Genomic DNA, 26,409 nt, shown 5'->3' on the forward strand with positions numbered 1-26,409 from the left:
ATAGATGCTATGGCGTCGAATGGGGAAAGGAACAAAAAAATATGTGTCTGTGTGCTGCTGATCTAGAAAATAGCTTGGAAAATTCTGGTTAGTTTTGTGTGTAGATTTAATTGATGCATGAATTTTAGTGAAACGAATAATATCTAGAAAGTGGAAGCAGTAGCGGACGCTTATTATCAGGTGTTTGGGAAATGGTGAAAAAGAAGGTATATATGAGGGAATCGTTTTCATTAGCAAAACCAAAAACCCGCTGCGGATAGTAATACTGCGCGACAAAACTTTGTCGACTTTAAATGCTAGAAAGACGGTAATATCAAGTGTTAAGTTACCATGCTCGTATTCGGAAAGCAAATTTTCCTTAAGATGCTTCTGCGGTGTTAGACATCTGTGCCGTATGATCTTATCGAAAGGGGCCTTTCGACTAAATCGATATTTAGGGAAGTAATAGAATACAAGTATGAGCAAGCTTGCTGCAGTATGACAATAAATTAACTAATGGATTTACCGAATCGTAATTCCAGGTTGACTGTAACATCAACGGATCGGGTAGAACAATGGCAAAGCCCGCTCGGCAACTAGGGATCCGCCTCGAGTAGAATAAAGAATGTTACAGCGGCTTTTCTTGTTGCATGACACGAATGAAGAAATGTAATCACATGTAGATTATCTTACTGCCCATAATATCGCTCGGCTACGTTGAATCAAAGTCATTATGAACACAACGGTGCGCGCTAGTACACGAGGGCATCTCTCTTACACAACAAAAATTCGTAAAAGAAGGGATTTCATCCGCAAAACCCGACAAAGTATTATGCATTTTACTAGCTATCCTCAAAAGGTCTATGTCTTATTTAGGCCAGTCAGCCTCTAGACCAAAATTTAATAGAACAATATTTGACAACGTGAGGTATATGGGAAAGTATCACCAAATCGCAGGGTACGTCAGAGGAACTCAGTTAGCTAATAAAAATGTAAGCGGCTATAAACAAGAAATCTATCTACTCGCCTATTAAACTAACGTCTAACAAAAATAAGGGTACGATCGAAGATTGAATGTGAAGAAATTGTCAGTGCAGTTCTATACCTTAATCTTAATGTTAATTTTCTATCTGATAATAACAGATAGATAAAGTCCATTGATAAAAACTGAACTGTTGACTAGTGAAAAGTAAAGTTTATATCTGACCTTCATAACCTACCGACGCAGTGATCTGTGTCACTATTATCGTGACGACGACTGAAGATGTGCAAATGATTATGCAAGTGCCTACAGACACTTCTACTAAAAGTGTAATAAAGATGTCGTTTATCTATTATGGTATTCAATTAGTATACAGAATGACGTATTTCGCAGATGTCACCACTACCTAGTGGCCCTCTAACACAAGGGTCAAACACTTGCACCAGCAGGGAATCATTCTTTTGGCTGAAGGGTCTTATGTGAAATCTAAGGACGGACTGCATCAAGGGTCGACATAGGGAAAACAAATCGTTTTAGCAACGCCATAAAGCCTGGGTTAGTTTTGACTGCATCCATTATCTATGGATTGACTTTGTACCGCCACTATTAGCTCAAAAAATAAGCAGGAGACAACGGGTGAGTCAACATTACGATATCAGAAGACTCCACGTTGTGTCAATTTAATTATCTAAATGCTATTGCTGCTCTTGACTTTTCGTTCTTCATTACAGTATTCATCATTGTGTGGATGTCAGCCATCCCTCCCGTTGTTTTATAGTGATCTGCTCAAAAGGAAACCTTCGTATTATCATCAGCAGTCATCATTATAGTTAATTTGTTATTACTGCAGCAAAGATAGATGTTGCACTCCCACTGCAGGCTGCTACTAACTACAGGGATATTTCTTATCTCACTCATCACCCGTGATAAAAATTTTACGGTTTAAGGGTGCCTGATAATTTCTTAAGACTTCCCACTAATCGGCCCATGATCTCCATTGCGACTGGAGTGAAGAGGTGTTTATCGTTAAAACCGCTGTACTGCCGCGTCTACCCTGCGTTAGTATGTTCGGCTACCCATCCTTCAGTAGAAACGCTACAATCAATATAATCGCGGGCCAATATGCAGGAACTTTTTTAAACCTCTATTCTAGGGTGCGTTGTAAAATAATATTAATAATATAATTACGTTTAGGGGTATATATATATTTAGTACATGGTGTATAATAGAGGCTCTAGTTTAATTTTCTTTTTCTGATGCCTTTAGCAAAGGTAAATTAATCATCTGTGCTTTGATTGATTTAAAAGGTTCGGTAACTTCGGCGTGTGCCTTCTGTTCCTCTTTTGTGCAAAGATCGGAACAATGTTATAAGCCCAACGATAATTGTATCCTTGAATCTGTATCCATTACAGAATAAGGAGATCTAAATATACTGTTTTGTGTATTTTTCAACTCCCAAGCACTGTGAACTCTCTCGTTTTAACGTTATTGACTATCACTAACGACAAGATGAGCGCCGCGGTATAACGAGATTTTTTGAACCATTTTTAGATCCCTTGCAAACACAGGTCTTTTTTCATGTCGTTTTATTTTCCTTGTAACCCCAACTGTAATAAGAAAAAGTTCCTCTGTAGTTGTCACATCAATCGCTAGGGTCGTGCCAAACGTTACTCTAATTTTTTTTTTCTAATAAAGATTTTAAATTTTAATTTGATTTTGTCTTCTCTGGACGAAGGCTCTAGACTTTTAAAGCGTTTCAACAGGTCTTCGTTCAATAACTTTGAAAGAACACACCCGTAACCTTTCCCCAAGGAAAATGTCACGAACGGATTAAGCTGCTATGCTGTATACCCAGTCATACTAGAAAAATAGGTTAGATCTAGTTGTATTCGGATGACTACCTTTTCTATGGCGTTACACGGTTTTCTAATTTTGACATGAATCTCTAATAAAACCCGTCCTTGTAGGGCTCAAAATGTTCCATAATATTTCGGATTTAGCTTGTTGCCTATGATTCGCCGCTTATATGACTGTCACTTTAACTAGGTTTTCTTTCCTGTTTAATGTTTGTTTACCATCAGAAACGTTAACATTGAGGGCAGCTACAATCACATTCATAGTCTAAAAATAAACATGGATTCTGTCATTGAAGCACAATTTTTATTCACAACATATTCTACGATGTATATACGATGTATAAGCATATGTACGCACTTTACTTATTAAATACGCCTCCCTGAGACGTTGCTCTTGCTACTTATATGACTCCCTCTTATCAATAATTCCTTAAATAAGAGTAATTGTTATTTTTCTACTTTGGACTTCGGCTCGTAAAGTGTTGTAAGTGTCAAAAGCTGTGCCTAAATGTTCAAACTTAAAATTCAGCTATAAAGGACAAACTACTACTTGCCACATACTTCAAGATATTATTAAGTATAGTCAGTAAGTGAAAATTCATCATATTTTTAATATATAAGCTACTTATATTCAGCTTCACTTTCATTCTTTTTCGCAACCGAACAGGACATGCTTTAACTTTACTATTTCGATAGTCCTTTTGTCTAGCCGCTGACTAACGCAAATGACCAATTGAACCAACGCTAGCTAGCCAACTTTAAGGAATTTTCGCGTATTGGAACATCCGTTTTTCATGTGCGACTTCTATAAAAATTAAGTGTGACCATGTCTGTGAAACTGACGGCTTAACCAGCGCCAATGAATCAGTTTTGCTTTGAAATGACTTAATAATGATGGCTTATTTGCTCTTCTGCCGCATACTGAGGCTTCTCCTGCCTGTGTTTAAAATTAGTTTCCCTTTTTCACTTCTTGATAGGCAACGTCTTCTTCGCGGATATCGTCGACGCCATTTTTTAGGGTCCCTCGCAGCGATTTATAAAGTATTGCTGTTATAATCTGTAAGGGCAAGAGCACGAAAATGCGAAGATGATTTTTGGTCACTGCTAGAAGCTGGACTGTAACAATATATACATATATATATAAAATACACGTACACTTGGCCACTATAAATAGTTGCATTAATCTGATCATTGTTGCTGGTGCTCAAACGACCATCTTTTTATGGCAAAGTAATCACTCTGCTTGAACGTAGTGCTATACACAGAGTGCACAGGATCGGTTTCTCGAACACAAAAAAGTTCAGGTGAACATCGAAGAAGTAAATTGCCAACAGGGCTGTGAAACTGACGGTTCGGTCTAATTTGTATTTATTACCATTTTGGCGACGTGCTTTTTCTTTTTAAGGTTGATTGACGTACGTGCTGTGTAGGTACGCCTTAGTGAATTCGAACTACTGATGCCTCAAACTTAGCAAGTGTATATTTTTCAAGTTAACCAAGGTTTTAGTTCATTCAATAGATCTTTATATGCTCAACTAAACATTAAAAGTCATCATATTGACATCTACATGCATCGCTTGCTATATTCCGTTACTTTTTCGATACATATGTGTTTAAAAATGTTCATGTGCGAATATGTACAAGACATACATCACATATACTTAACTTAAAACTATCATTTAGCTTTGTGTTGAAGGCATTAAAAAATTACCGTCAATATAGGCTCAACATCAAGTATACTCTATATCAACTATAGAAAAATGTCATTGGGAGGTCTATGAATGAGCTGCGTTTCGGGTTGCTTTAATTACAGTATAAATTATGCATCTGAGAAAAAGTTTCGAAATCAAAAACTTCATTCGATAAACTTTTCAAACTTTTTTCACATACAGTAATTTTATTTTCAATAGAAATGTTCACCTTTATGTGTGACCTTGTACCATTTAGATGGAAGTTAATGTAAAAAAAGTCTATAACGAGTTGAACCACATGTGAATATCTGAACGATTTTTCTAATAAGAAGTTTAAGAGATTTTTTAAAGAATGATGAATTGTGAGAGCAATGTTTGGTGAATATGGCGAATAGCACAAGGCCTCCAACTATAACTTCCACATTTTTTTCATTGTGATTCTCGTAGTGCAAGGTCGATTTTTGTCATGTAATAGGAATAGCCTTCTTTGTTCACTCGTCTTGATTACTGTGAAATTTATTAATCATTAACACCAATCTATAATAGTACACTTTGAAACGAAATCGACGAACCATGACTTGAAGCTGTAGTGGATAACAGTCGTACTAGACTACCTAATTGACGCCATAAGCTATTCTGGATATACATTTGCAGTAAGGCGATGTCCCGCTTGTCCAGTTAAATTCAGGTATGATACGATATATGAATATGATGGTTACCGGTTATCGTATGGTAACAAGTTACAGTTCGATGTAAGAATGGATCACTCTTATAAGGTGAGACTGGCTAAAGGTAAGGGTCTCTATGTCTCTCCGCCCTTATTTGCCCATTTTTACCCTATAAAGTTGGGCGAGGCCAAAAATTATGGTATTTTTACATACATCAAACCTGAGTTCCAAGAGTTATGCACTTCAAAATGGGTCGACTTCTACCACAGCTCTCAGAACTTCGTCATTCACCCTCGTAAAGGATCTCCCACGAAACGCTTCGAATTTGGATTTCCTGAGACTGACATGACGTAAAACGACTAATAACGTTCCCCCCCGTTTGCGTAGTTTTACAATAGATCTAATACGGTAAGGATAAGTTTCATGTATAGGAAAGCCACGGTTCGAATACTCCTCAGTTTGAAAGACGCTTATTTACTTCAAGTGCTGGATGGGCACGCCATAGTGGAGTGGCTGACCCTCTCGGCTACTCTGCAAGCTGCCGATTGCTTCATCCACAACAACTATGCCAACCTGTGACAGCTTGTTTTAATCTTAATTGTGAGGAAACGGTTTGCTCTAGATTATTTTTACATCTGGCGCAACTATGCAGCGTTCTTTGTTGCTACTACAACTACTACCGAATATGAGGCCAAGCTACCGTATGTTAGATGTCGTATCATTATCATTGGATGATACTGTAGCACTATACAACCGGTTCTGTGGTCTGCTCTAGTAATGAGCGGTCTTCGTAATGAACTGTAGTCCTAATCCGAACGGGTGCGGACCATACAAGAGCAACTTCATGGACGCAATAAAGCAAAGAAAAACATGGTGCATAGGAATGATAAAAAAACTGTAGCATCACCACTGCTACCTACACTATAAAAAACGAACGCTTTATAGATGGACAGATACCAAACAAAGTGGCTCATAATAAAGTGACAAGTTGCAATATTTACGAAACGGGCACATGAGTAGGAAATTAAATGCCTATAAAGGTCAGCGAGTGATTTGTTGTTGTTAAGGCCTAAAAGAACATGGTAGAAGTGAGCCAACCAGTATGAGGCGGCACCAAAGTGAAGATATGTGATCCTACCGCTTTAGATTTTCTGCGTTTTTAATGATAAATGCACGTTTTTCGGTTTCCGAATAAATTGTCTAGGCAAAAGTCAGTGAAAGTTACTTTGATAAGGTTCCTCTATTTTTCTCAGAATGGCGTTACCAGTCACATTAAAAGTTACCTCAGAATGATGTGTATCAGAATTTGTGTAAATTGTGATGCACTACTTTACTGTAGACGCAAGACAAAAGCAACGCTACATATAGCTGACTCTTCACCTTACGATAAAAATATATTAAAAAAAACAATGCATATAAACCAACGGTCTATTAAATGCGAACGCGGATTGGCAATACGAATGCAAAGGGCGTCTCATTCAGATTTACTACAAAAACGGTTAACTCTTTTCACTTGCCTCGGACATTAAAAGTGGATGAACGAACGAGCGAACAAACATACGAAATGAGTAGGCGTTTTTTGATTGTGGAAGGCGAAAAAAACAATATTTCGCATTAATAAAGGCGATAGATATCCTGTCAAGGGAGTCTAAAACAAAAAAAAATCACTTATTATCACTTACGTTCTTCCTCATTGATTCTCTAGCGATATTATTTATAAATACTTACTTTGTCTCGTAAACGACTTTACATCTGCAATATCATTCCGAGATTTATAAAGTAACACTATGACATTAACCATCTCTAGTGGGGTGAAGCGGGGCACGTTACATATCATCGACAAAATGAAGACGAAGATGAAAGAAAATGAAGCAGAATCCTTTGCAAACCATGTAGCTCCGCTAGATACTGTCAAGCGTGCACCGAAGTACTAATATTAACAACAAGAACAACAACAACAGCGTGAGTGGTAGCACTAAACCTTAAGCAATAGATCACGCCTTCCTTAACCTAACAGTACTGACAGCGTTCAAACATTGTGACTAGAGATGATACCGTAGCCCAGCGTATCAACGGTAACGGCCACTATGCTATTGAAACCAAAGATAGAACCTTAGTCAAAGGTCGTAGACTATTTATTTATCCTATATATATATTTAGCTTCATTGAAACAGTTCGCTTTTTATATGTTAAATCATACTAAACTAGTGAAAAAGGTTACTGTTATAAACAATCATATAACTGTCATAAGCCATGTATCATAAGCTATCTGCCACAGCCTTTGGTCAACGGTCAAGTTTTGGTCAAGTTCGACAAATATTACAAAAAGAATTATAGAATGGCTCTTATGGAATCCTTTGCGAAAATAATACTCCAAGGTTGGTTGTCGGGGTTCTCGACACAATATCTGAGTTGGTTCATTTTGATAATGTCAGTGGGTAATGCGGCAAATATCTTACTGATTTTAATTTTACAAATGCAGGACAACAATAGCCTCATATCATTCTCGGTATCTTTTGTGAATATTATTTTTCATCAACGTTCCGAGGACTACTAATCTCAGCTGAGCCCACTTTGGGCTTCGTAAGTTAGATCATCCTTTTCATAAGTTGTAATATCTGAAATAACGTATCCACCTCATACAATACTTTTGAAAACCGAACTCATCGAAAATACTGTCACCAAAGTTGCATGGTGTACTCGTTTAGGTCAGACATACCGATATATCGATGTATCCAATAATTTTTACAGATTTGCAACAATGCATTAGTCTTATATAAGGAAATACTAGACATGATTATGAACACTAATTATTTGCCACAGATAGTATAAATAATGGGGCAAACTTTAGTGTACCCTTCTTTTTATTCCGATTTATTTGTTTTCATTTTATATTTTGCTTTTTTTTGCGTTTTTCGAGTCAAATGACAGTTATTCTTTAAACCAAAGCGTGCGCAAGTGAACATTAGACAAGACGAAATACAATTTGCTGTGGTCATATTCTAAGATGTAACCTAGAAACAAACCTATCAGTTTCAATTACCTCGTACAATGTTTACATTATAACGACTTTTTTGGCTCCAGAAGTAAAAATCAGACTAGTGCAAGGTTAGTTGTATTGACTACAATGCAATTAACCGAGTTTGTTAAGTCGACCTTCAAAGGATATCCTCGTGTGGCTGCAGAATGTGGTGCATCCGAATGTTGAGACTAGTTGCGTTGTTGCTAAGTCGCATCCGAAGGGTTTCACTTGTTTGTAATAAATATTATATTCTTTCGCAGTGAATTGGATAACAATTTTGTCATTTTCAATACTGTGGCTGAATTTATTAGTTCTGCCATATAACGCATGAATAATGAATCGTTTCTCGAGTCCTGTGCAACTTTGTTCTACCAGATACTTGATGCGCAGTTAAAGCAACATCCTATAAAAATATATTTTTGTATTAGCTTTTAAAGTAGTTGAAATCTGTACATGGCTTTTATTCATAAATCGTAGCGATTTTCTTAGGAATTTATGCTACCTGCGGGTTGGCAGACCATGGACCACGTGTTTTCGTTTGATTCATTCACACAAAGCTTGAATTTTCTTAGACACACTACTTATACAATACTCTAGACTGCGATGCAGATTTATCCAGAGCGTAGGGCACTTTTTAAATGCCGTCGCTACATAAATAATTCACATGTCAGTAAAATAACGTACTACTTACCCCAAACCAATATAGATCCATTATGAAGATCACGTAGAGCATGAGGATCATGAAGACGGAACATGATCCGAGGACAGCCATATTCGATGTGTCCAGAAGAATGCCTGATGTGGCATAAATCGCTTTGAACGGATAGTAATACAAACGAGTCAGGGCCCTAAGGGTCACAAGTAACAGCAGAGGCAAAATACGTTATAGAGGGTGCTCCGTTCCCAACTGCTACGGGTGACCAGCGACTAAAAATATTAATCTCTCTAAAACCAATATATACAATCTTCAAGCAATATTGATAGCGATAATACACTCGATTAATTATTTGTTGCATGGCCACCCTTTAGTTCTATGCGGCGCATCACGCAGTGGGTGCTTGCTCTATCGTCAATAAAACATTCCTGATTTTGCTTCTAACACTACTTTGGTATAATATTATAGTAATACTGCTTCCTTAATGCAACATTCTATTTGCTAATTTTTGTGATAGTTACGCATGCGTGATATTATTACGCATAGCCCTAAATTTGTGTGTCTTAGCCCTAAAAGTGTGCGCCCCTTTATCATTAAATTTACCATGATTATTTGGAAAAGCTAGAAGTCATGTACTTATATGCCCAGAAATATGCTTAAGTAATGCTAAAATAATGTGAAAACAGACCACGCCACAGAAGACAAGCAAGAAGTATACTTTCGCGACGCTATCACGATTCTGATTGCTAGTTTGTCTTATTTGTAAGTCATGAATCTCATGAAGGTGCTGGCTGATTATCAAAGGCAGGGAATTGAACTTACTTCACATTCACTTTATAATCATGGTAACCGGGAATTCCGGGAATAATATATTATGCGTGGTAGTCCCGCAAGGCCTACTAATCTGTATTCGTTTGTTTTAATATGTTATCTTTGTTCTATTGCAGGACGGATGCACATGTCTTTTACATAGTTGCTGAATAAACGCAACAAGGTCATTCAGTTTATATACTAATAGTGTGCATAATGAGTGATATTCAAGTATAATTTTAAGTTATTTTAGTTTATGTATCACTTAAATCCCTTTTTAAACCATATAGCTAGCAGTAATTGAAAGTGGCTGTTAGCGCCACACATATGACCAAGCTATATACTACAATAATTAAACAATACATTCAAGTTAGGATTAAGTGAGCTCAATCGTAGTACTATGTAAAACAAGTCTTATGTATTGTTGTTGTCCTTATATGCCCAGCATTTTTATAGCTCTCGAAACACGTAAATTACCATTACCAACATCAGATAACACGTTTAAAAAGACCGCTGTTACCAACTAACTATTAGAAATTGATGTCAGCTCGTTTACTAGCTATACGTACTTAGTAGTTAAATGCAAAGTTTCGCATTAATTAGGCATATATTTTGTTTTATTATTCATACACTGCACCATTGAATCCAATACTTCCATACTCTGTATTTGAGGTAATTTTTATTTTTAAGACATTTAAACGATATAACGGATGGATATATATATATATATATATATATATATATATATTGCGTCACATTACTACGTCAATTTTTCGCAACCTAAAGGGTTGGCTTATCACATTGTGATATTTTATGAGAACTATTTTTGATAATGATAGCATAAAAAGGGCACGACTTGATTTAAATAGTGTTTGGAATTATAGACATTTAGTATAATAGAAAGATTAAACAAATGTAAGTATATTAATAAAGATAGGTGTAGATAGTCAGCATCATGTAATAATCTTTCCCAACAATTTTTCACGATTCGTGTATCGTTTACATACTACTTCGGCTGCCTTTGAAAAAGAACATTGTGACCACGGATTGTGCTCCCTGCGTGTACATTGCATCCAAGAATAAAACCAATTCGAATATAAGAGTCTCTCGAATTACGGATTTTGCAAGTATCATAATCAAATATGACAGAGAAAATTCTAGTTTTGCATTTATCCCTTGGATTCATAGTAGACAAGGAAATAAATAGTAGGGCTTACATTTGGAAACGATGTGAGTCTAGAGTTTAAAAGAGGTTAGCTTGCAGTTTCCATAAAAAGTAGGCTTGCAATTTACATCAGACCTGTCTGAACTAAAAAGTATCTTTTACGAATTTGAAACCCTGTCTTTTCTTGTGTGCTCATTTATGTCATACTCATTGTAAGCTCACCGTGTAGGTGCCTCACGGGACTATTTCGAAGCGCTTAGAAATTACTATGATGTATTTATATTAAACCCTAGCCAGATTTGCAAATCACACCACAGCACAGATGTCACTCGAATCTGGAACCAATGAAGTTCGTGATAGGTAGTGGACTGGGTTGAGCATCACACAATGCGCAAACGGAAATCAATTTCATTGTTACTCCTCCACCGCGTATATAAGGTATAAAGAATACACCCACTAGCGAGACACAAACTGAGAAAATCTAGTTTTTTTGAAAAAAAGCATACATGATACAAGATCTGTTAGTCCACAAAAAATAAATAGCTTTTGAATTTAACGCTGAAACCGTAAATAGAAACTGGATTTTAAGCCAATTTTGGTTAATACATTTCGTTAATACGACCTTTGTAACATTCTATTTACCCCGATCCGACTAGATATATCAGCTATTTACTACACCCATGTGTTTGGATTACCAAGTTCTTTTGGTAAGGAACGGAGTATCCAAAAAAACAGGATCAGTAAAATGAAATAAGAGAGTAATGCACAAGGAATCAAAATGTGGTACTAAGTGCAATCTAATCTAGATTTAGTTGCACTTAGTATAAACAAGATTCGAAATCAAGTCGTGCGCCGCGTACCTTTAAAGTCCCAAAAATGCAAATGCCTGCCTTTAATTCCGATTTTGCACTTCACATATACTAGTAATACCACTGTTCGTTGGCTTAAAACCCAACGAACAACAATGGTCGACTTGTTTGATACTCAATTCACTATACGCAAGTAAAGAGTTCTGACATCTATCGAACTTATTATAGCCTGATTATCGGACGCTAATTAAACTAATAAAACTGTTTTTTTAATTCTTGTTAATACGCATTGCAGGACTGAGATTTTTAATACGGTATTATTTTCGCATATTGACCCCTAATAACAGGAACGTTACTTAAGTAGTAATTATTACATGATGCGAACGGAACTCTCATTAGCAAAATCTCAGTTTTTCCTCCTTTTCCATCTCCTCCTCGCAGGGGCTGCCTTCCTTTCCACTTTTCCCAGTTAGCTATAACGATCCTTACCGCACCCCCGTCTATGTTGTTCGACGATATAATTTGCACAATAATCATTTATTGACCCCATTTTTATGGTCGCGGAATCAATCGATTTTTGCAAAAAGAACATTCGCTGCAATACGACGACTGACATTTGAATTGTTAGCCATCATTGTTGTTGTGGGGCACCATTTTCGAAAAGTGAAAGGAAAGGGATCGGTATCGATGCCAACAAGGAATATAACAACAACAACACCAGCCGATATTCGCCTGTTTGTCTGCCTGTTTTTCTAGTTGCGATGCTTATTTCAACCTGTCACCGGAACCCACTGTCACGGCCTTCGCCTTGGTTACAAGCAACGACGGCAGCAACAGCATCTCCTGCTCGTAGTGATAATGGTATAACTATTGGTACTTTTATTACACGCTGTGCTGTATAGCTTTTGCTGCTGCTGCTACTGTAGCAATCGTCGTCATGGTAACAACCGCTACCGTCATTATCAGCATCATCGAAATCAACACCACAATGATCACATCGCCGTGTTTGTGGTCGTGGTCGCCATACGTACATCCAGGTCGCCACTGACCCAATCAACGTTGACAAAGTCACCGGCGGTAATGAAGAACTTCAATTGAAAAGCTGGCACGGACACAAGTAACCCTCACGGCTGCATTTATATTGCTGTTGCAGCTTCTGCTAAAACGGTTGTTAAGACTTTTGCAAGAAAAGAAGATCGACGGCTTTAGTGGCAGCCTCTGCCGCTACTGCGGCAGTAGTAAATATGACGAGGGACTGATGGGATGACAGCAAATGGTGTCTTCAAGACGGTCTTTATTTGTTGCTTGGCCAATCAGCTGAAGTTGCTATTTCGGCTGCACTTGCTATTCTCCACACATTTGTCGATTCATTTGTTCGGTGTGAGTGAAAAGCGCAACCGCAGCGACCAAAGTGTTGTAAATAGCAGTATCACCGTTATTATTATTAGGCGTCGTCAGAGGACCGCAATGTTTGAACGTTGCTGTCGCACTTTTGTCTACGTTAATACTTAGCATTGTTGTCTTTCATAATGATTGCGTATGTCGAGATATACGCATGTAACAGGAACGTTCATCTAATCTAATTTACCGTTTGTATCACAGTAAGAACGCCCTTTGAATTTATCATTGCTTGAACTGTGTCGAACCGTTTGCATCCTATGGAAGTGGGAATACAAGTGTTTACATATTGCACAATTATATATATATATATATATATATTATATATAGTTTTCGCTGTGATGTTTTGCTACGACAGGATTTCTCATCTACGGTACTCCTCCAAACCACTGATCTTGAAATGTAAATTTAGTTAAATAAAAAATGAGTGGAAGAGACAGCACACTCAGGCGGAGAACTAGAAAATAGCATCTTTGCCCAGTACGTCATTACAGGGAAACACAAAGTCGGTTTTACATACGGTTGGCTTGAGCCAACAACTACCTAAGCTTGGTATCCAGATTGTTTGATCTGGCTAAACCGTCGCTTTGTGAATACTCATCTATTTCCTAAAAGAATCAATTCCATTTTAATAAGCTAGAGCATTCCAAGCTATAGAAATGATTCTTGCAGTTGGCAGCCCTTGTGCTGACGGAACAAAAGCGAGGAAGGAATTACTAATCTAGCTTTTATATCTATATTTATGTATCTGGGCATCTATGTAGAGAAACTGCCCCAAAAGGTTTAATATGATAATTAGGAAAAACTATAATAATGTTATTGCTGCACACACCTTTGGTGCCGATAATTATGCACTCGGATCTGGATTTGCGCAAAAACGTCCTATCAACATAAGAATCGATCACGTAGGTAATTACATAGTTAAATGCAATATCGAACGCCAATAATTTTTCAGATATTCAGATTTTTATTGACTCATGTTATTGACTCATTATCTCGGCAGCGTGTATTTATATTTATAAAATAAGACTTGATTCTTTGTAGTGATAGTGTTTCGCTGTTTTCTGCAATGAAAGAATTGTGCTTCTGCCATTTTTTCAGTTTTGTACGCTTCTATTTAATTTTCTTTCTACTCTATAATAACAATTGTTAACCGACACAACGCTTAAAAAGACTTTCGTGGATTGGCCACGATCGAGGTGTATTTCAACATTGCAACGGGAAGTTGCATAGGTAGGAACACTTACTTCAGGTCATATCCTTTATTGGTATGTGTCCTCAGTTTGTTAACAGCTCTTGCACTGCAGAAAATGAACTTGTTATTGTTACAAAAGTCGTAAAATTTTACTGACCTTTTACCGCATGACGAAATGCATGGCATACAACCATTAAATGGAAATTAATAAATAGTGAAATGAAAGGAAACTTGATACGACTACGCGCATCTATCGAGATACACACACACACAAATAAACAAATGGGAACTAAGAAGCACATTCGAATAATTCGAATAATTTTATGTTTCTTAAATTCCTGTTCTCTAGAAAACCAAGTATGATAGTTTCGAACGTTGGTGCCGCAGTTTGTGAGTTGTCGTTTTCACGTCAGAGTGCTTTGTGTCAATAAGGCATCTGCGGTCGTCAAACATTGGTTATCCAAACATGTTTTATAGATTAAACTTTACAGTATTCTAAACAGAACGTTTTTTTTTACTCCATTAAATAACATTCATCAGTAGTATCCAGGCTACAAACTGCTTCTTTAATGGGAACACAAACAAGGCCAGTGAATAATTTCACACACAGTTTTAAATAAAAAATAATTATGAATCGAAGACTGCGTTATAAATTATAAAGAGACATAATAAACTCATGTTTTCCAAAGTTAAAAATTGGAATTGCAAGCACCTCACACTTTTTTTGCCATTAATTCTATGCAAGGCAATAATGATATATATAACTTGAATGGTAAGGCTTTTATTACAACAATAGTATCAATTAACTTACACTTCGGGCAAGAAGTGAAGACCAATAGTGGCAAAAAGTTCTACGACACCCACAAATAAGCCATGTATGAGCCATTTATGACCGTTTACGTTACTTTAAATAATCCGTATTGCGCTATGATTGGGATAACAAAACATTTTAAAAAGTGACTTAGATGAAGACATTTTTTGCACATGGATAATCGTCAGCTTACTTGTTCTGGCGTGTCTGACTTCGCTATAAGCTTACTGTTTTGCTCCTGCCCTACCGTTCTGCTACCCTGAGTGTTCCGTTCTCTTTCGTCTATCTCTTCGTCGTATCATACGACGTTTCAGCCGTGCACGTCAATCGAATGGCTGAATAGGTTAGCAGTAGTAACAACAAGATCATCATTTGTGTCGTTATTATCGTTGCCATAGATGAATAAACAAACTACCGTGAAAAGTGAATGAACAATGGCGAGACTGCAGTCAGAAAGAGTTAGCACCAAACATCGCTTCATTTTATCGCTGAAGAGTCAAAATGCAATTCCACCACAAAACAAGTACAATTTATATTTTATGTTTTCCGTGCAAGAATGTTACTGCAAACACAGATGTACAAATATTGACTTCCACCGAAGGTGAAGGAATACAAAAGGAAAGACTGCATTTGAGCTCTTGTCTGAAACATTGGCATTAGCGATCACTTGCTCGCTTGACCATAGCACTGTCTAAAATGAGGATTTTGGCATAACTTAAATTACGACAATTGACAGGCAAGTTATCGACCACAAAATTCGGTTTTTAGACCATCCATTAAAAAGAAGGTAGAAGGGAAAGATATTGCAAACAATCGATTTAATTTGAAGTAATATGAACTAGAAAAAAATCTCGATAAGGAATAATACAGATGAGGCGAAGCGTGGCATAGCTAGCTGCATTTGATTTATAAACTATTGTGAATATTCAGACATAGAGGTACCCAAAAACAAGTATAAATATCAGATCTGTGAAAAGCGATGGTATATTTTTAAGCTTTTAGATAACATTTATTTTTCGTTATTTCTATTTCTTGTTGTGTTATTAAACATCTTATTACGACGCCATTTACTTGTTTGAATACTTGAAGCAATGATGTAAAAACAGATCTAGCTTTCTCAGCCTCTTCCATTTAGACGCGGTCGGGCAAGCCAAACTTTATTTGGCTGTCTTTCATTAAATTGATGAGCGCTAAAAATTACCCGGTGTTTAATATTGAACGAATTTTCTGCGCTGAGCAATGGTCGAAGGATCTTGTCCTAAAACGCGTATTGTATTATATACCCCTGCCGTTGTATGTGCTTTGCGAGACCTTACGAATGATTTAGAGAATCTTTGCATCGCATTAAGAAATGCTTTACACTGTATATTAATGAGAAAATATACGGCATACTAAAAATGGGACACTTTAGTATCTAAAAGAAACTATTTCGTATTGTTCTTACGTCCTTCTGATAGGTGCCCATGTTAGCTGTTCGTATATGAAATTTAGCAAGGTCGGTTAAAGTTACTTTTCACCTTTTTAAACGACGACAAAAACATATTACAGACCGAAGATTCATTTACATGTTTTTGTCGTCTAAGCTTGTCTAAAGTAAGGATAGACTGACCGCCAACCACAAAGCACGGGGCTTTCATTTCGTTAGAAAAATCTCACGAATTTGATTGGAACAATATCTAGGACCAAAACTATGAGCCATTTACAAAAAACCTGCATAATTCAGGGGTGAAAAAATGATCCGATTTGGTTGATGTAGCGTGCAGCACTTCTGTGCCCCTGTAATTCTCACACAAAAAAATATGTAGGAAAGAAATATGAAATCATACGTAATACTAGACAGTTCTAAGTTCTTTTCTGTTATAGGCTTTGTTTACTTCAGGTTACCCTTAACTAGTAACATCCATTTACCCCTAAGATATGTGGCGTTAAAATATTTATAACAATGCATGTTTTCTACCCAATAGCAATGGTACTAAAGTGTGTACAATACAGTAACACCGGCGTAAAAATACTTCATGTTATACCGAAAAGGGGATTTCGTTTCCACGTGAAAAATAGCCCAGAATGTTAAAAGGCTGCAGCACACTCCATTCATATGGCCGGCTTCCTCCTTTATAAAAGTGTGTTCGGTTATAATGACCGGCGTCGAACCTAGACGATTGCATTTCCATGTCGCTACTTATCTTAGTAGAGAAACAAGTAATCATTGCACCATCAAGTAGAGAGCAGCATAGTACTTCTGAAAGAAGCTATTACAACTAGTAAAATTGTACTCCTAGTCTGAGCACCCTTTAATTCGCTCCTTGTGCAATTAGATGTTACAATGGTCTCCTAAAGTATTGTATATTTTTAACTTTACGGCAACAACGACGTTAAACGGAGGCCTTGTGCGGATACGCTGCATAACTTCCGCTTCATCACTTTCATCACTTAGGCGTGTGGTTCGAGCCCATTTGGAGCCAACACTTTGCTTCGGACCTGGATACTGCTTAGATATTATCGTAATTCTTATTTTAAGCCTTCTTTGATTGACTTAAGCTACTAAAACATGTCAGAGATCCGTTCACTTGTATCAAGTTACCCTTTCATCTTTCATAGCATTTATAATTGTTACATGTTACTTCGACTATGTGACGTCAAAGCGACACATAATCATTAAAAAGATCCAGAGCAGTATTAGCACTTTATCACCGTTAATGATTTATTTTACTTTCAGCTTTACTTTGTTTATTTATATAACTCACTTCTTTCGAATCGGCTTCGGATTTTTCATTAACCCGTTTTCAACACCGTTCTCTATTACTGTTCTAGTCATGGTTCACCTACTCAATCTATAAACATTCGGTGGGCGTCGTCCCTTCCTTTCTTCCACTAAGTTCACTTATACAGTGCTGTAGTTCAATTACCCCTCTTAATGACTTCCTTCATGGTCGACAACACGCCCAGTTGTATGGTATTTTTCAGTCTAGACAGTGTCTTTCAATAGGTTAATTATGTCTTCCATAGTTATTGTAAAGAATTTCTTAATTAATATCACCTCACTATCATTGTAAATCCATACGTATATTCGTGCATAAGGTAAGCTCACACCAAGAGTTATGTACTGGGTATACAAGTTTAGTACATTTTATTTTTCACCATATTTTCTTATATCCTTTCATGCATGAAATTTCCTACTGAAGTCACTGATATCTTAATTGTTGCACACTTCTCAGATTCCATACAAGGCCAGTGAAAAAAGATCGGATAAGCATCATGTGGCCGCTCCGCGGAGGAAACGATTGTATGCATGAACACGTCCAGTGCCGAAGCGTATAAAAATAACATCTCAATGGACATTGATGTTGTTAAGATGAAGGGCAAAAATCATTGATTTTCGCAACTTTATTTCCAAAAAGTACTGTAAGCGTTCATATTCGTAGGTATCTTTCTAAATCTTAGCCGAATGATTCTATAAAAATAGAAGTGGTTGCCTAGGTCCGTATTAAGCTGCAAAAAAAATGAAGGCAGATCCAATACAACAACTAATCGAAATCATAATGGACAACAGCATTGAAGTCAGTTTTGTGAAGCTTTAGATATCATGAAAATCATCTTGAAACATATTAACTTCAAGTGAAATGTTCACTTATATTTAATAATCTTCTCGAAAAATATGGTTTTAAATTGTAAATGTAGTTAAAGGTTTTTTCACTAGAGGATGAATACTTCAAAGCCATACATATGAGAGGAAACTCCCTTCTATGCAATGGTCTATAAATTTACCGGGGTCTTTTAAATACTTTTTCTTAATCAACTGTCAGGAATAGACTTAAAAAAACTTAAGTCAATTATTATTTATAATACTGTAAATCTTAAAAAATTAAAGGAAATAATATCGTAACTTGCGTATTCCCGAATAATCTGGACGGTTCCACGCCAAATAGACAAATCTGTCACAAAAATACTGGGTATCTCCATTTAGATGTTTATTAGTTAATTCAGTACAGATAGGATAGCAAACAGTTAAAACAGTATATACCTCTATATGTATCTTCCTATGAGGTATGTGATGTACATACATATGATATATATAGTACAACCTATGTGACACTAAGGAGCGACTTTTCTCGACTACTTTACTTGGTATCCACTTGGTATCTGCTAAGTTAATCTTAATTTATTTTATTTTTTAAGCTAAAAGTTTGTCGACCACCCTTAATTACTACCTAATTGCCCTCAATTAAACTGATTGTAGTTTTGATTTAATTTTACGACTTCCACTCCTCCTAAAGCGAATCAAACCTTGTCAATTTCACGAGCTCATCCCTATATTTGTAGAACTTCGAAGAATTTTGACGCATTTGAATGATCGGCGCACATTTTACCTTATTACTATAGCAGTTGTATGCATGAGTACTATGTTAATTATATTTGTCTTATAATAAATGTGCTGTCAATAAAGCCAAATTTGGGTCGCCTCTACACTTTCTAAGCTTCAGTTTTTCATAGATTCCTTTGTATGAACCTAACAACATCAATCTACGTGTGAAGTATAATTTTGCACTGTATATTGTAATCGCCATGCGCTGGTCAATACAATTTGTTCTTTTTACTTGATTTCTCAGGGCTTTGATGGAATTGCGTCTTCAAATGTGTTTCGACTTTATGGTCCAATTAATGCAATATAGGTAACAAATGTTTTAGTTTTTATGTTTAGTACCACCGTTATATACAGCTTCAGTCGGCTGACCTTTTCCAGTACAAGACCGCATTCGTCTACACCAGATTTCGAACCTAGACTATCGCACGTATTCTAGGCTTAGTAGACAAACACGTTACCACTACATCACCGCGCAGATAGTACTGACATTACACTTTAAGTGAACTGTAACGGGGTAACTGTACCGAGTGCGCGAGCATGAGAGCCATAGTTAAGGTTAGGACGGATTAATGACGAACCATTAGTTCATTCATTAGATCAGAGTAATAAGATAATCAAGGTAACAGGGCTACAAAGACAGTTCAATAGGATAGCTTGGTAGCCGCAACCTGATAACGGCATTTGAGCAACAGGGTAACATGATATTTACGATGCATTAACAATTTGATCTATAGTTCCATCAAATTGTCTGTAGCTCTGATAATAGAGTCAGTTAAACTAACAACAACACACATAACAATCTTGTTTATTTATAATTACCAAGTAGCTGGGTAATGTTACAAGCTATTTAAGCTATGTTTCCTAAATTTTCTTTTAGCCAGACTTTTCTGTGTTACACTACATGTCACCTAAATTGTCAGAAGACGACTTACCATGAGATGATTAACAGAGCGAAGAATATCAATGCTAAGATTCCCCAGACCCGATAATATATGCCTTGGCGAGATCGAAGCAGTACAAAGATTTTCACCAATTCGAGCAGAATATCAGATACATCATGTAAAAACACAACGAGGATGCCGACGTTATGGCACCTGAAACTCAAATAATTGGGATCTATTGTTGTATACGCTACCCCAATTGTGCTGTTGTGCCAGCTCAACCATAAAATGGTTCAGCTAACGCAATCAGATTGAACGAATGCTAAAAAGGCTGATCATAGTAAATGCCATAGTACTAAAAAAAAGTATAGGTAACTTTGTGCGGACCTTCGCAATGAAATCTAATAAAGCTTTATTTCTCCCATTTCTTGAGTATGATGTTTACTAAAGGCTAACTCCGTCCCGATCCGCATTGAAACGACCAGCATTTTCACAGGACGTGGCTTCACGGCTTATCAACGTCCTGTGGCGGCTCTTTAGTGTGTCATGTATTTACCACTTGTATGACTTGCTTTTTGCCTTGACATTTCATAATGGACGGGCAGCGCTGTTTATGTATCGAGAATTATCTAGGATAGGCAGGTCCAACAGAACTCGCCAGGTTCTGCAAATGCGGTTTAGCGATATTGCTAATTCCTACCACTTCCTTATTCTTAATACTTTAAGATACTATCGCAAAATTACTCCATTGCCTGGCAGAATTCCTTTATAGAATTTCTGCGGGATAACCGTAATTATGAAATATTCTGTTATATATTTGATGCTCACGGTAAAAGCTAATGTGTTTTTCCGGGTGAGTATGAAGTTCACTTTGTGACATACCGAATTCGACAGACTCTAATGATTTCACTCGTGTAAGAAAAACAGTTGTTCTCACAAAAACAAGGTAATCTTTTCGCTTATAAATGATGAACCATTCGGTCATTGTTGATTCTTCTCCGACAAAAGAATTTTCACCGCACAAAAGAATTCAGGAATCATCCGGAGAAGAAATTTTTGGCTTATTTACGACTGTAAGTATTTTGAGTTGAGCAAAAACCCATGCCGTAAGAATCATCTGTACTAATGAGGATGGCGTCATGTTCTTACACTTTCGTTCAGGCAAAATTGTGACAAATGGAACGTGGTGAGGTACTGTATGAAAAATGAAAGATCATGAATCAGCATCATATTGAACAAAGCTACGTATCGTCGAGGCGAACACGCGAAAATTTAAACTAGGCTTCTAATCATTCGAATATGAATAAATGGAAGCGAATGGCAAGTGCAATAAATAAACATGTCTCTGATGAATGTCCGTATTGGCACGTACAAATGATTTCAGCCCAAAATCTGTTTTCATTTACATGCAATTTATAATCAGAGAAGGTCAATTTTATTCTAACTGAAGCGGTGCATTCTGTGTACGTAATCGGCACGCTTCGATATTAATTTATTCGGAATTAGTGTTCTTGAAGGTCTATATTTATCATTTGAATGCTGCCATAGTCAGTATTTTTTCATGCCTCTACTAAAACACAAATGCTTCTTAACTACGAATAGCTGTACAATAAGACGAATCTCCATCTGGATCACATAGAGAATAATTACCTCAACTAGGACATAGACCATAAAGATGAACACTTTGGATGATTTTAGGGTATTCCGCAACCATGTGTATTATATGATATAAGGAAGTGAAAAACGTTCAGATAATCACCGTGTTATGCTCAATAACTAATAATACGCTAAATTTATTTATTTAAAAACTTGGTTGGTGAACCACGAACCATTATGAAATAGCGAAAGAAGAAGGTTGCTAACGAATGAGTTAAACTAGAAATGAGATAAAACGAGAGTACTCTGAATTTCTACTCGCTTGTTCACGCACACACACATGCACGCAGTAACGTTAGATGAATGCGACATGCACACAACGTAAAGAGGAAATATGGGCTAACACCTAGGATCATTATCAGGAACAGCAACCTATTCTGTCAACGTACAGCAGCAACAAGAACGAGCCAAGGGTCAAATGAGATGACAGAGTTGGTGGTGGCAGGAGTCGTTCGCTTGCTCAACTGAGTTAATAAGGCTGTTAAATACGCAGGATTTTAAGGAGAAAAAAGTTACACCAATTTTTCAGAGCTGTTTGAATAGATATCGTGACTAAAACAATAAAAATATCGCCCTTATCCCGTACAAAGCAGAAAGAAATTAAAAACGAAAAGGCGTGGACCGATCAAAAGTTCGCTCTAGCATTACATCTCTCATGGCGTATATCAATGGTGAACCATACTACATTGCGTACTATATCAATAACCCATCAAAGTTATCGTTCAGACCGTTAGTAGGCTATAGCATTAGATGCAACTGTTTTATATATAAACGATTGAACTCTCCTGTACTTATCATAGCTTACCTGACCGGTAAATACTTTCGAACCAAACATTAAGCTCAAGCGTAACTATGACCACGCTAGATATAACCGCGATTGCAAAGTTTCAAGTAGTCAATGCGACGTTTTTTGTTGTTTTCCGACCTGTATATTTTTTTTAAAAGAAAGCACTGCGCCTTGGTTGAACGATTTAGCGAAATGCCTCAATATGAGTATATTTTAATACTGGCTAGGTACATTTAGCCTTTACATTTCTGTACATACTGCGATATTATAGACGAGGGGTCTGTTTTCTTAACTCTAATACCCTTGTTAGGGTTTATCAATGCTTTGTGTGGAAACACGATTTGGAAGTTATTTAACGTGTAACTCCAATGAAATCGACAAAAATAGCACTGCCAGGTGCACCTATAATACTGCAGCTTCTTTCACACTCAGAAACCACAGTTTAAAAAAAAACATGGATGTGCTAGGTTCGAATATATCTTTGCCATGATATCAGTAGTAACAAATTTTCTGACCAATTTTTAAGACATAGCAGGTAATATGGGTTTAAGTCAAGGAACAGCTACGCTTCGTGTTTTGGGTCAGCTGTCTTAACCAATGTTAACGTTCTGTACCAGGCGTAAAACTAGAATTAGGGTAAAAACTAGAAACTAGTAATTAGGTTCAAATAAATTAGATGAATTCAGTTCAATTCAGTTAGCGTACGTGTGGCACCGTCTCATTAAGGCTTTCCATAGTCTTCTAAGTAATTTTTTTTTTGTCAATTACCAGTTGTAGATGTGTAAAATATGCCTACATTAAATACGATCGCATTCTGTTGCCAGAGAGCAAATTTAGTCCGCTTAAACGCAGAGCGCACACAGTCGCGGAAACACTTTTTTCTCATTTTTACTGTACCTTTGTGCTTACTATACAGAATTATATCCGTTCCGCTTTGACTTCTTAACATTGAGGTTCAAAGCCGCTTGTCAAAATAAGCTAGCCCACCGACGGTATAGGCTGTAGATTATTAGATGTATTTTAAAAAGTAGTGCAAAACAGCGAGTAATCAGTGGCAAAAAGCCGCTGTTCTGGATTGCTCTGTAGTTGGGATCGTAGAAACCTGGATTATATATAAAAAGTCGTAAAGATGAAATTTCCATTGTTTTTCGTAATTAGAGTTTAACGACAATATCGGCTAAGTTGTAGCACGTAACTCCGCTAGACTTTTTTTTGCCGATCTTGTCAAATGTTGAGAAACATTAAATATCGTATATTAAGTAACGACAAGTTACAAAAATGTTCTATTTTGCTAGGCGTACCGCTGTACGTAGGAGAGCCACAAAAGAAAAACGCAGATCACGTGATGGGCAACCATCACCTGTCGGTCTTTGCGCCGCAGGTCATAGAAGAATAACGCGTACAACCCGTGGAGATAGTAGGCGCCTTCAAGCACGTAGATGACGTAGATATCTCGTTGGATTTCCATGTCCATGCTCCATCCTACACGAGAGAAGAACACATGAATTAAGTATCACAGTTATTATAAAATGCGATCCTACTATACGTTTTCAACACCTTTTGTCCGGGTGCTATAGCTGATAAATTTTGATCTAACAATATGTTTCTATAAAAATCTAAAAGTATTATCAAATATCTGCAACAATATTATTTAATATCCTGTACGTCTTTTTGCTTTATGGCAAAATTCTTGTTTGCGTTTTATTTTTGATGTATTCCAATTTCCATGTTTGTTTATTATATTTTCCATAACTGGGTTTTTCATTTAACATCTGTTTGCCCGATACCTTGCACGTGAGCAACCGTATGGATATTTGCACATCTAGACAATTCGTCAAATATCTTACTAAATAAACAGATGCGTTACAGACAGCTTTACAACATGGTCATCTATCTTTCTCACGGATAGAAGGAAAGCTCTTGTAAGTTTATTACTGTTTTATGCAACATGTGCTAATGAAGGCAATAAATACGCTGTCTTATTCAAATAATACTCCGATTTAAAAACAGAATTAAGTTACAGATTCTAACGACATTTTTATTTCAACATTTTTATACATACCTATTGGCCAAAAATTACTCGACCTATTTTTACACCGTAGCTGATGTTGTTGCAGAAGTCAGATGAAACGCTACATGGCATCTATAAAAAAATTGATTAAAAGTATATGCGTCTTTACGTGTACGTAATAATTCTGTTATTATTTACTCTTATTGGTAGAATTAACCGTGTGCCTTCATTCCTTTCCTTACAGTTTTTTTTCGGTTGGTCCCAACTTTTAACCAGTAGATTCTCTGTAGGATCTCCTTGGAGTTGCAATAGTGAACCACAAACGTATAACAAAGGGAGGCCAAAGCAGTTCAGAAATAGCTGATCTTGCTTACGACACCTCGAATCATAAAGAAAATATATGAAACAGATTCGAGGTTCGACTTCAAAGTAAGCAAGATGAGTTACACCTATGCATAGATATATTTCTCGTAGTTTTATATTCTGTGAGAAAAAAAGTGGCTTGAAGTGTTTTAAAACAATTTGTCACTAATGGTATTGTCTATAAGGATTTCTCGATTGTTAGCATTTTCTTACCGTCCCAGACTGTCGATGGTCGATGGAAGAATTGGTGCCTACCGGAAAGCATCAGGATATAAAACGTGTACAACCATAGGCCCCCATGAATCATGAACTTCCAACCACTTTCTGGAAACTTGACCACATTGTTTTCATCTAGCTTCAACCACTTGGCCATTGGCTGCGTTGAGAAATGACACGCCGGCCGAGTACGTGATCCAATAAATTAGGTTATGCCAAACCATCGCGTTTCAAATGTCAATAAAAGATACAAAAGAATCTTGAATAAATTGTACACGATGAAGTTCTGTTGTAAGATGCTGGATTTCGTATGGATGCTCATTTCTTACGTAGCACATATGTATCCTCAATATGTGAAAAGCAATATGCATGTTAATTACCGTATCACAACACTGACTAGTACTTCAAAATGCCTAACAAAACGCTTTTCTACAAATCAATACGTGCGATACGTAAAATCTGCTATTCCATTAGAAACATTGTCACCTCTGTTTCAATATATGAGTATAGCTCTAGCGGGCTACCTAAGAAAAGGGAATCCTTTTTGTCCTATAACTACAAGACATCATGTAATTGTTATATTTAGGGTCAACATTCATGTTTGCAACTGTAGCATAGTAATTATCAGTAATAGAAATCATCGTTCCCCTAATTTCATAATAGCTAGACCTACTGCCTACTCCAATTACTAAAACCAATTTCGAATATAACGAACCATCAGCTCCACAAGAAAATGCATGTCACTTACCGTTAGTAAACATTTAGTTAATATTTTTCTGAAGATCGTAAAAGCAACGGCAGTAGCAACCAGTAAGATGACTTCGTTGTAGGTAACTTGACTCATGGAGTTTAGGTCTGTGTTTAGAGATGCCAAAAGCGTCTCGCGGCCCTCTGGTTTTCTAACCCATTACAATAATTAGCATAATATAATACGTTAGGTTGGCTATTATCATTCCTATATTAACATATTTTTTATCTATATTATGTAGTTGTGTCGTGCCACAATAAAGAGATCTTCGAGGGGTACACTGGGTCATCGAAAAGGTATCAACGGTTTTCCTAGCTGGATGGATCTTATACCACATATTGCA

The 26,409-nt window shown here is 36.7% G+C and overlaps 2 protein-coding genes across 23 annotated transcripts in view; one reads left to right on the top strand and one right to left on the bottom strand.

Moving 5' to 3' along the window:
- LOC147757130 (calcium uptake protein 3, mitochondrial-like) overlaps window positions 1-25,622 on the top strand; it is a 229,805-nt gene extending 204,183 nt beyond the window's left edge. For 7 of the 9 annotated variants that reach the window (XR_015325263.1, XR_015325269.1, XM_086985691.1 and 4 more), the window contains one exon: window positions 522-1,311. Coding sequence is in view for 4 of the 9 variants with exons in the window: in XM_086985693.1 (XP_086841819.1) it covers window positions 522-596 (75 nt within the window). In the remaining 5 variants the exon portion in view is untranslated. Of the gene's footprint in view, window positions 1-521; window positions 1,312-18,256 lie in introns of those variants that run through there. The other 2 variants (XM_086985692.1, XM_086985697.1) reach the window with 1 other exon arrangement.
- LOC111248462 (ceramide synthase 1-like) overlaps window positions 3,100-26,409 on the bottom strand; it is a 32,371-nt gene continuing 9,061 nt past the window's right edge. For 7 of the 14 annotated variants that reach the window (XM_022800889.2, XM_022800888.2, XM_022800892.2 and 4 more), the window contains 6 exons: window positions 26,067-26,217; window positions 25,316-25,478; window positions 24,030-24,210; window positions 20,337-20,498; window positions 8,890-9,046; window positions 3,100-3,874 (listed from right to left, as the gene is read on the bottom strand). In XM_022800889.2, coding sequence (XP_022656624.1) covers window positions 3,767-3,874; window positions 8,890-9,046; window positions 20,337-20,498; window positions 24,030-24,210; window positions 25,316-25,478; window positions 26,067-26,217 — 922 coding nt within the window. In that variant the 3' untranslated portion in view covers window positions 3,100-3,766. The other 7 variants (XM_086985685.1, XM_086985683.1, XM_022800894.2 and 4 more) reach the window with 7 other exon arrangements.

This window comes from Varroa destructor, unplaced genomic scaffold, assembly GCF_002443255.2.
Source record: "Varroa destructor unplaced genomic scaffold, Vdes_3.0 BEIS01000003.1, whole genome shotgun sequence".
NCBI classification, from domain to species: domain Eukaryota; kingdom Metazoa; phylum Arthropoda; class Arachnida; order Mesostigmata; family Varroidae; genus Varroa; species Varroa destructor.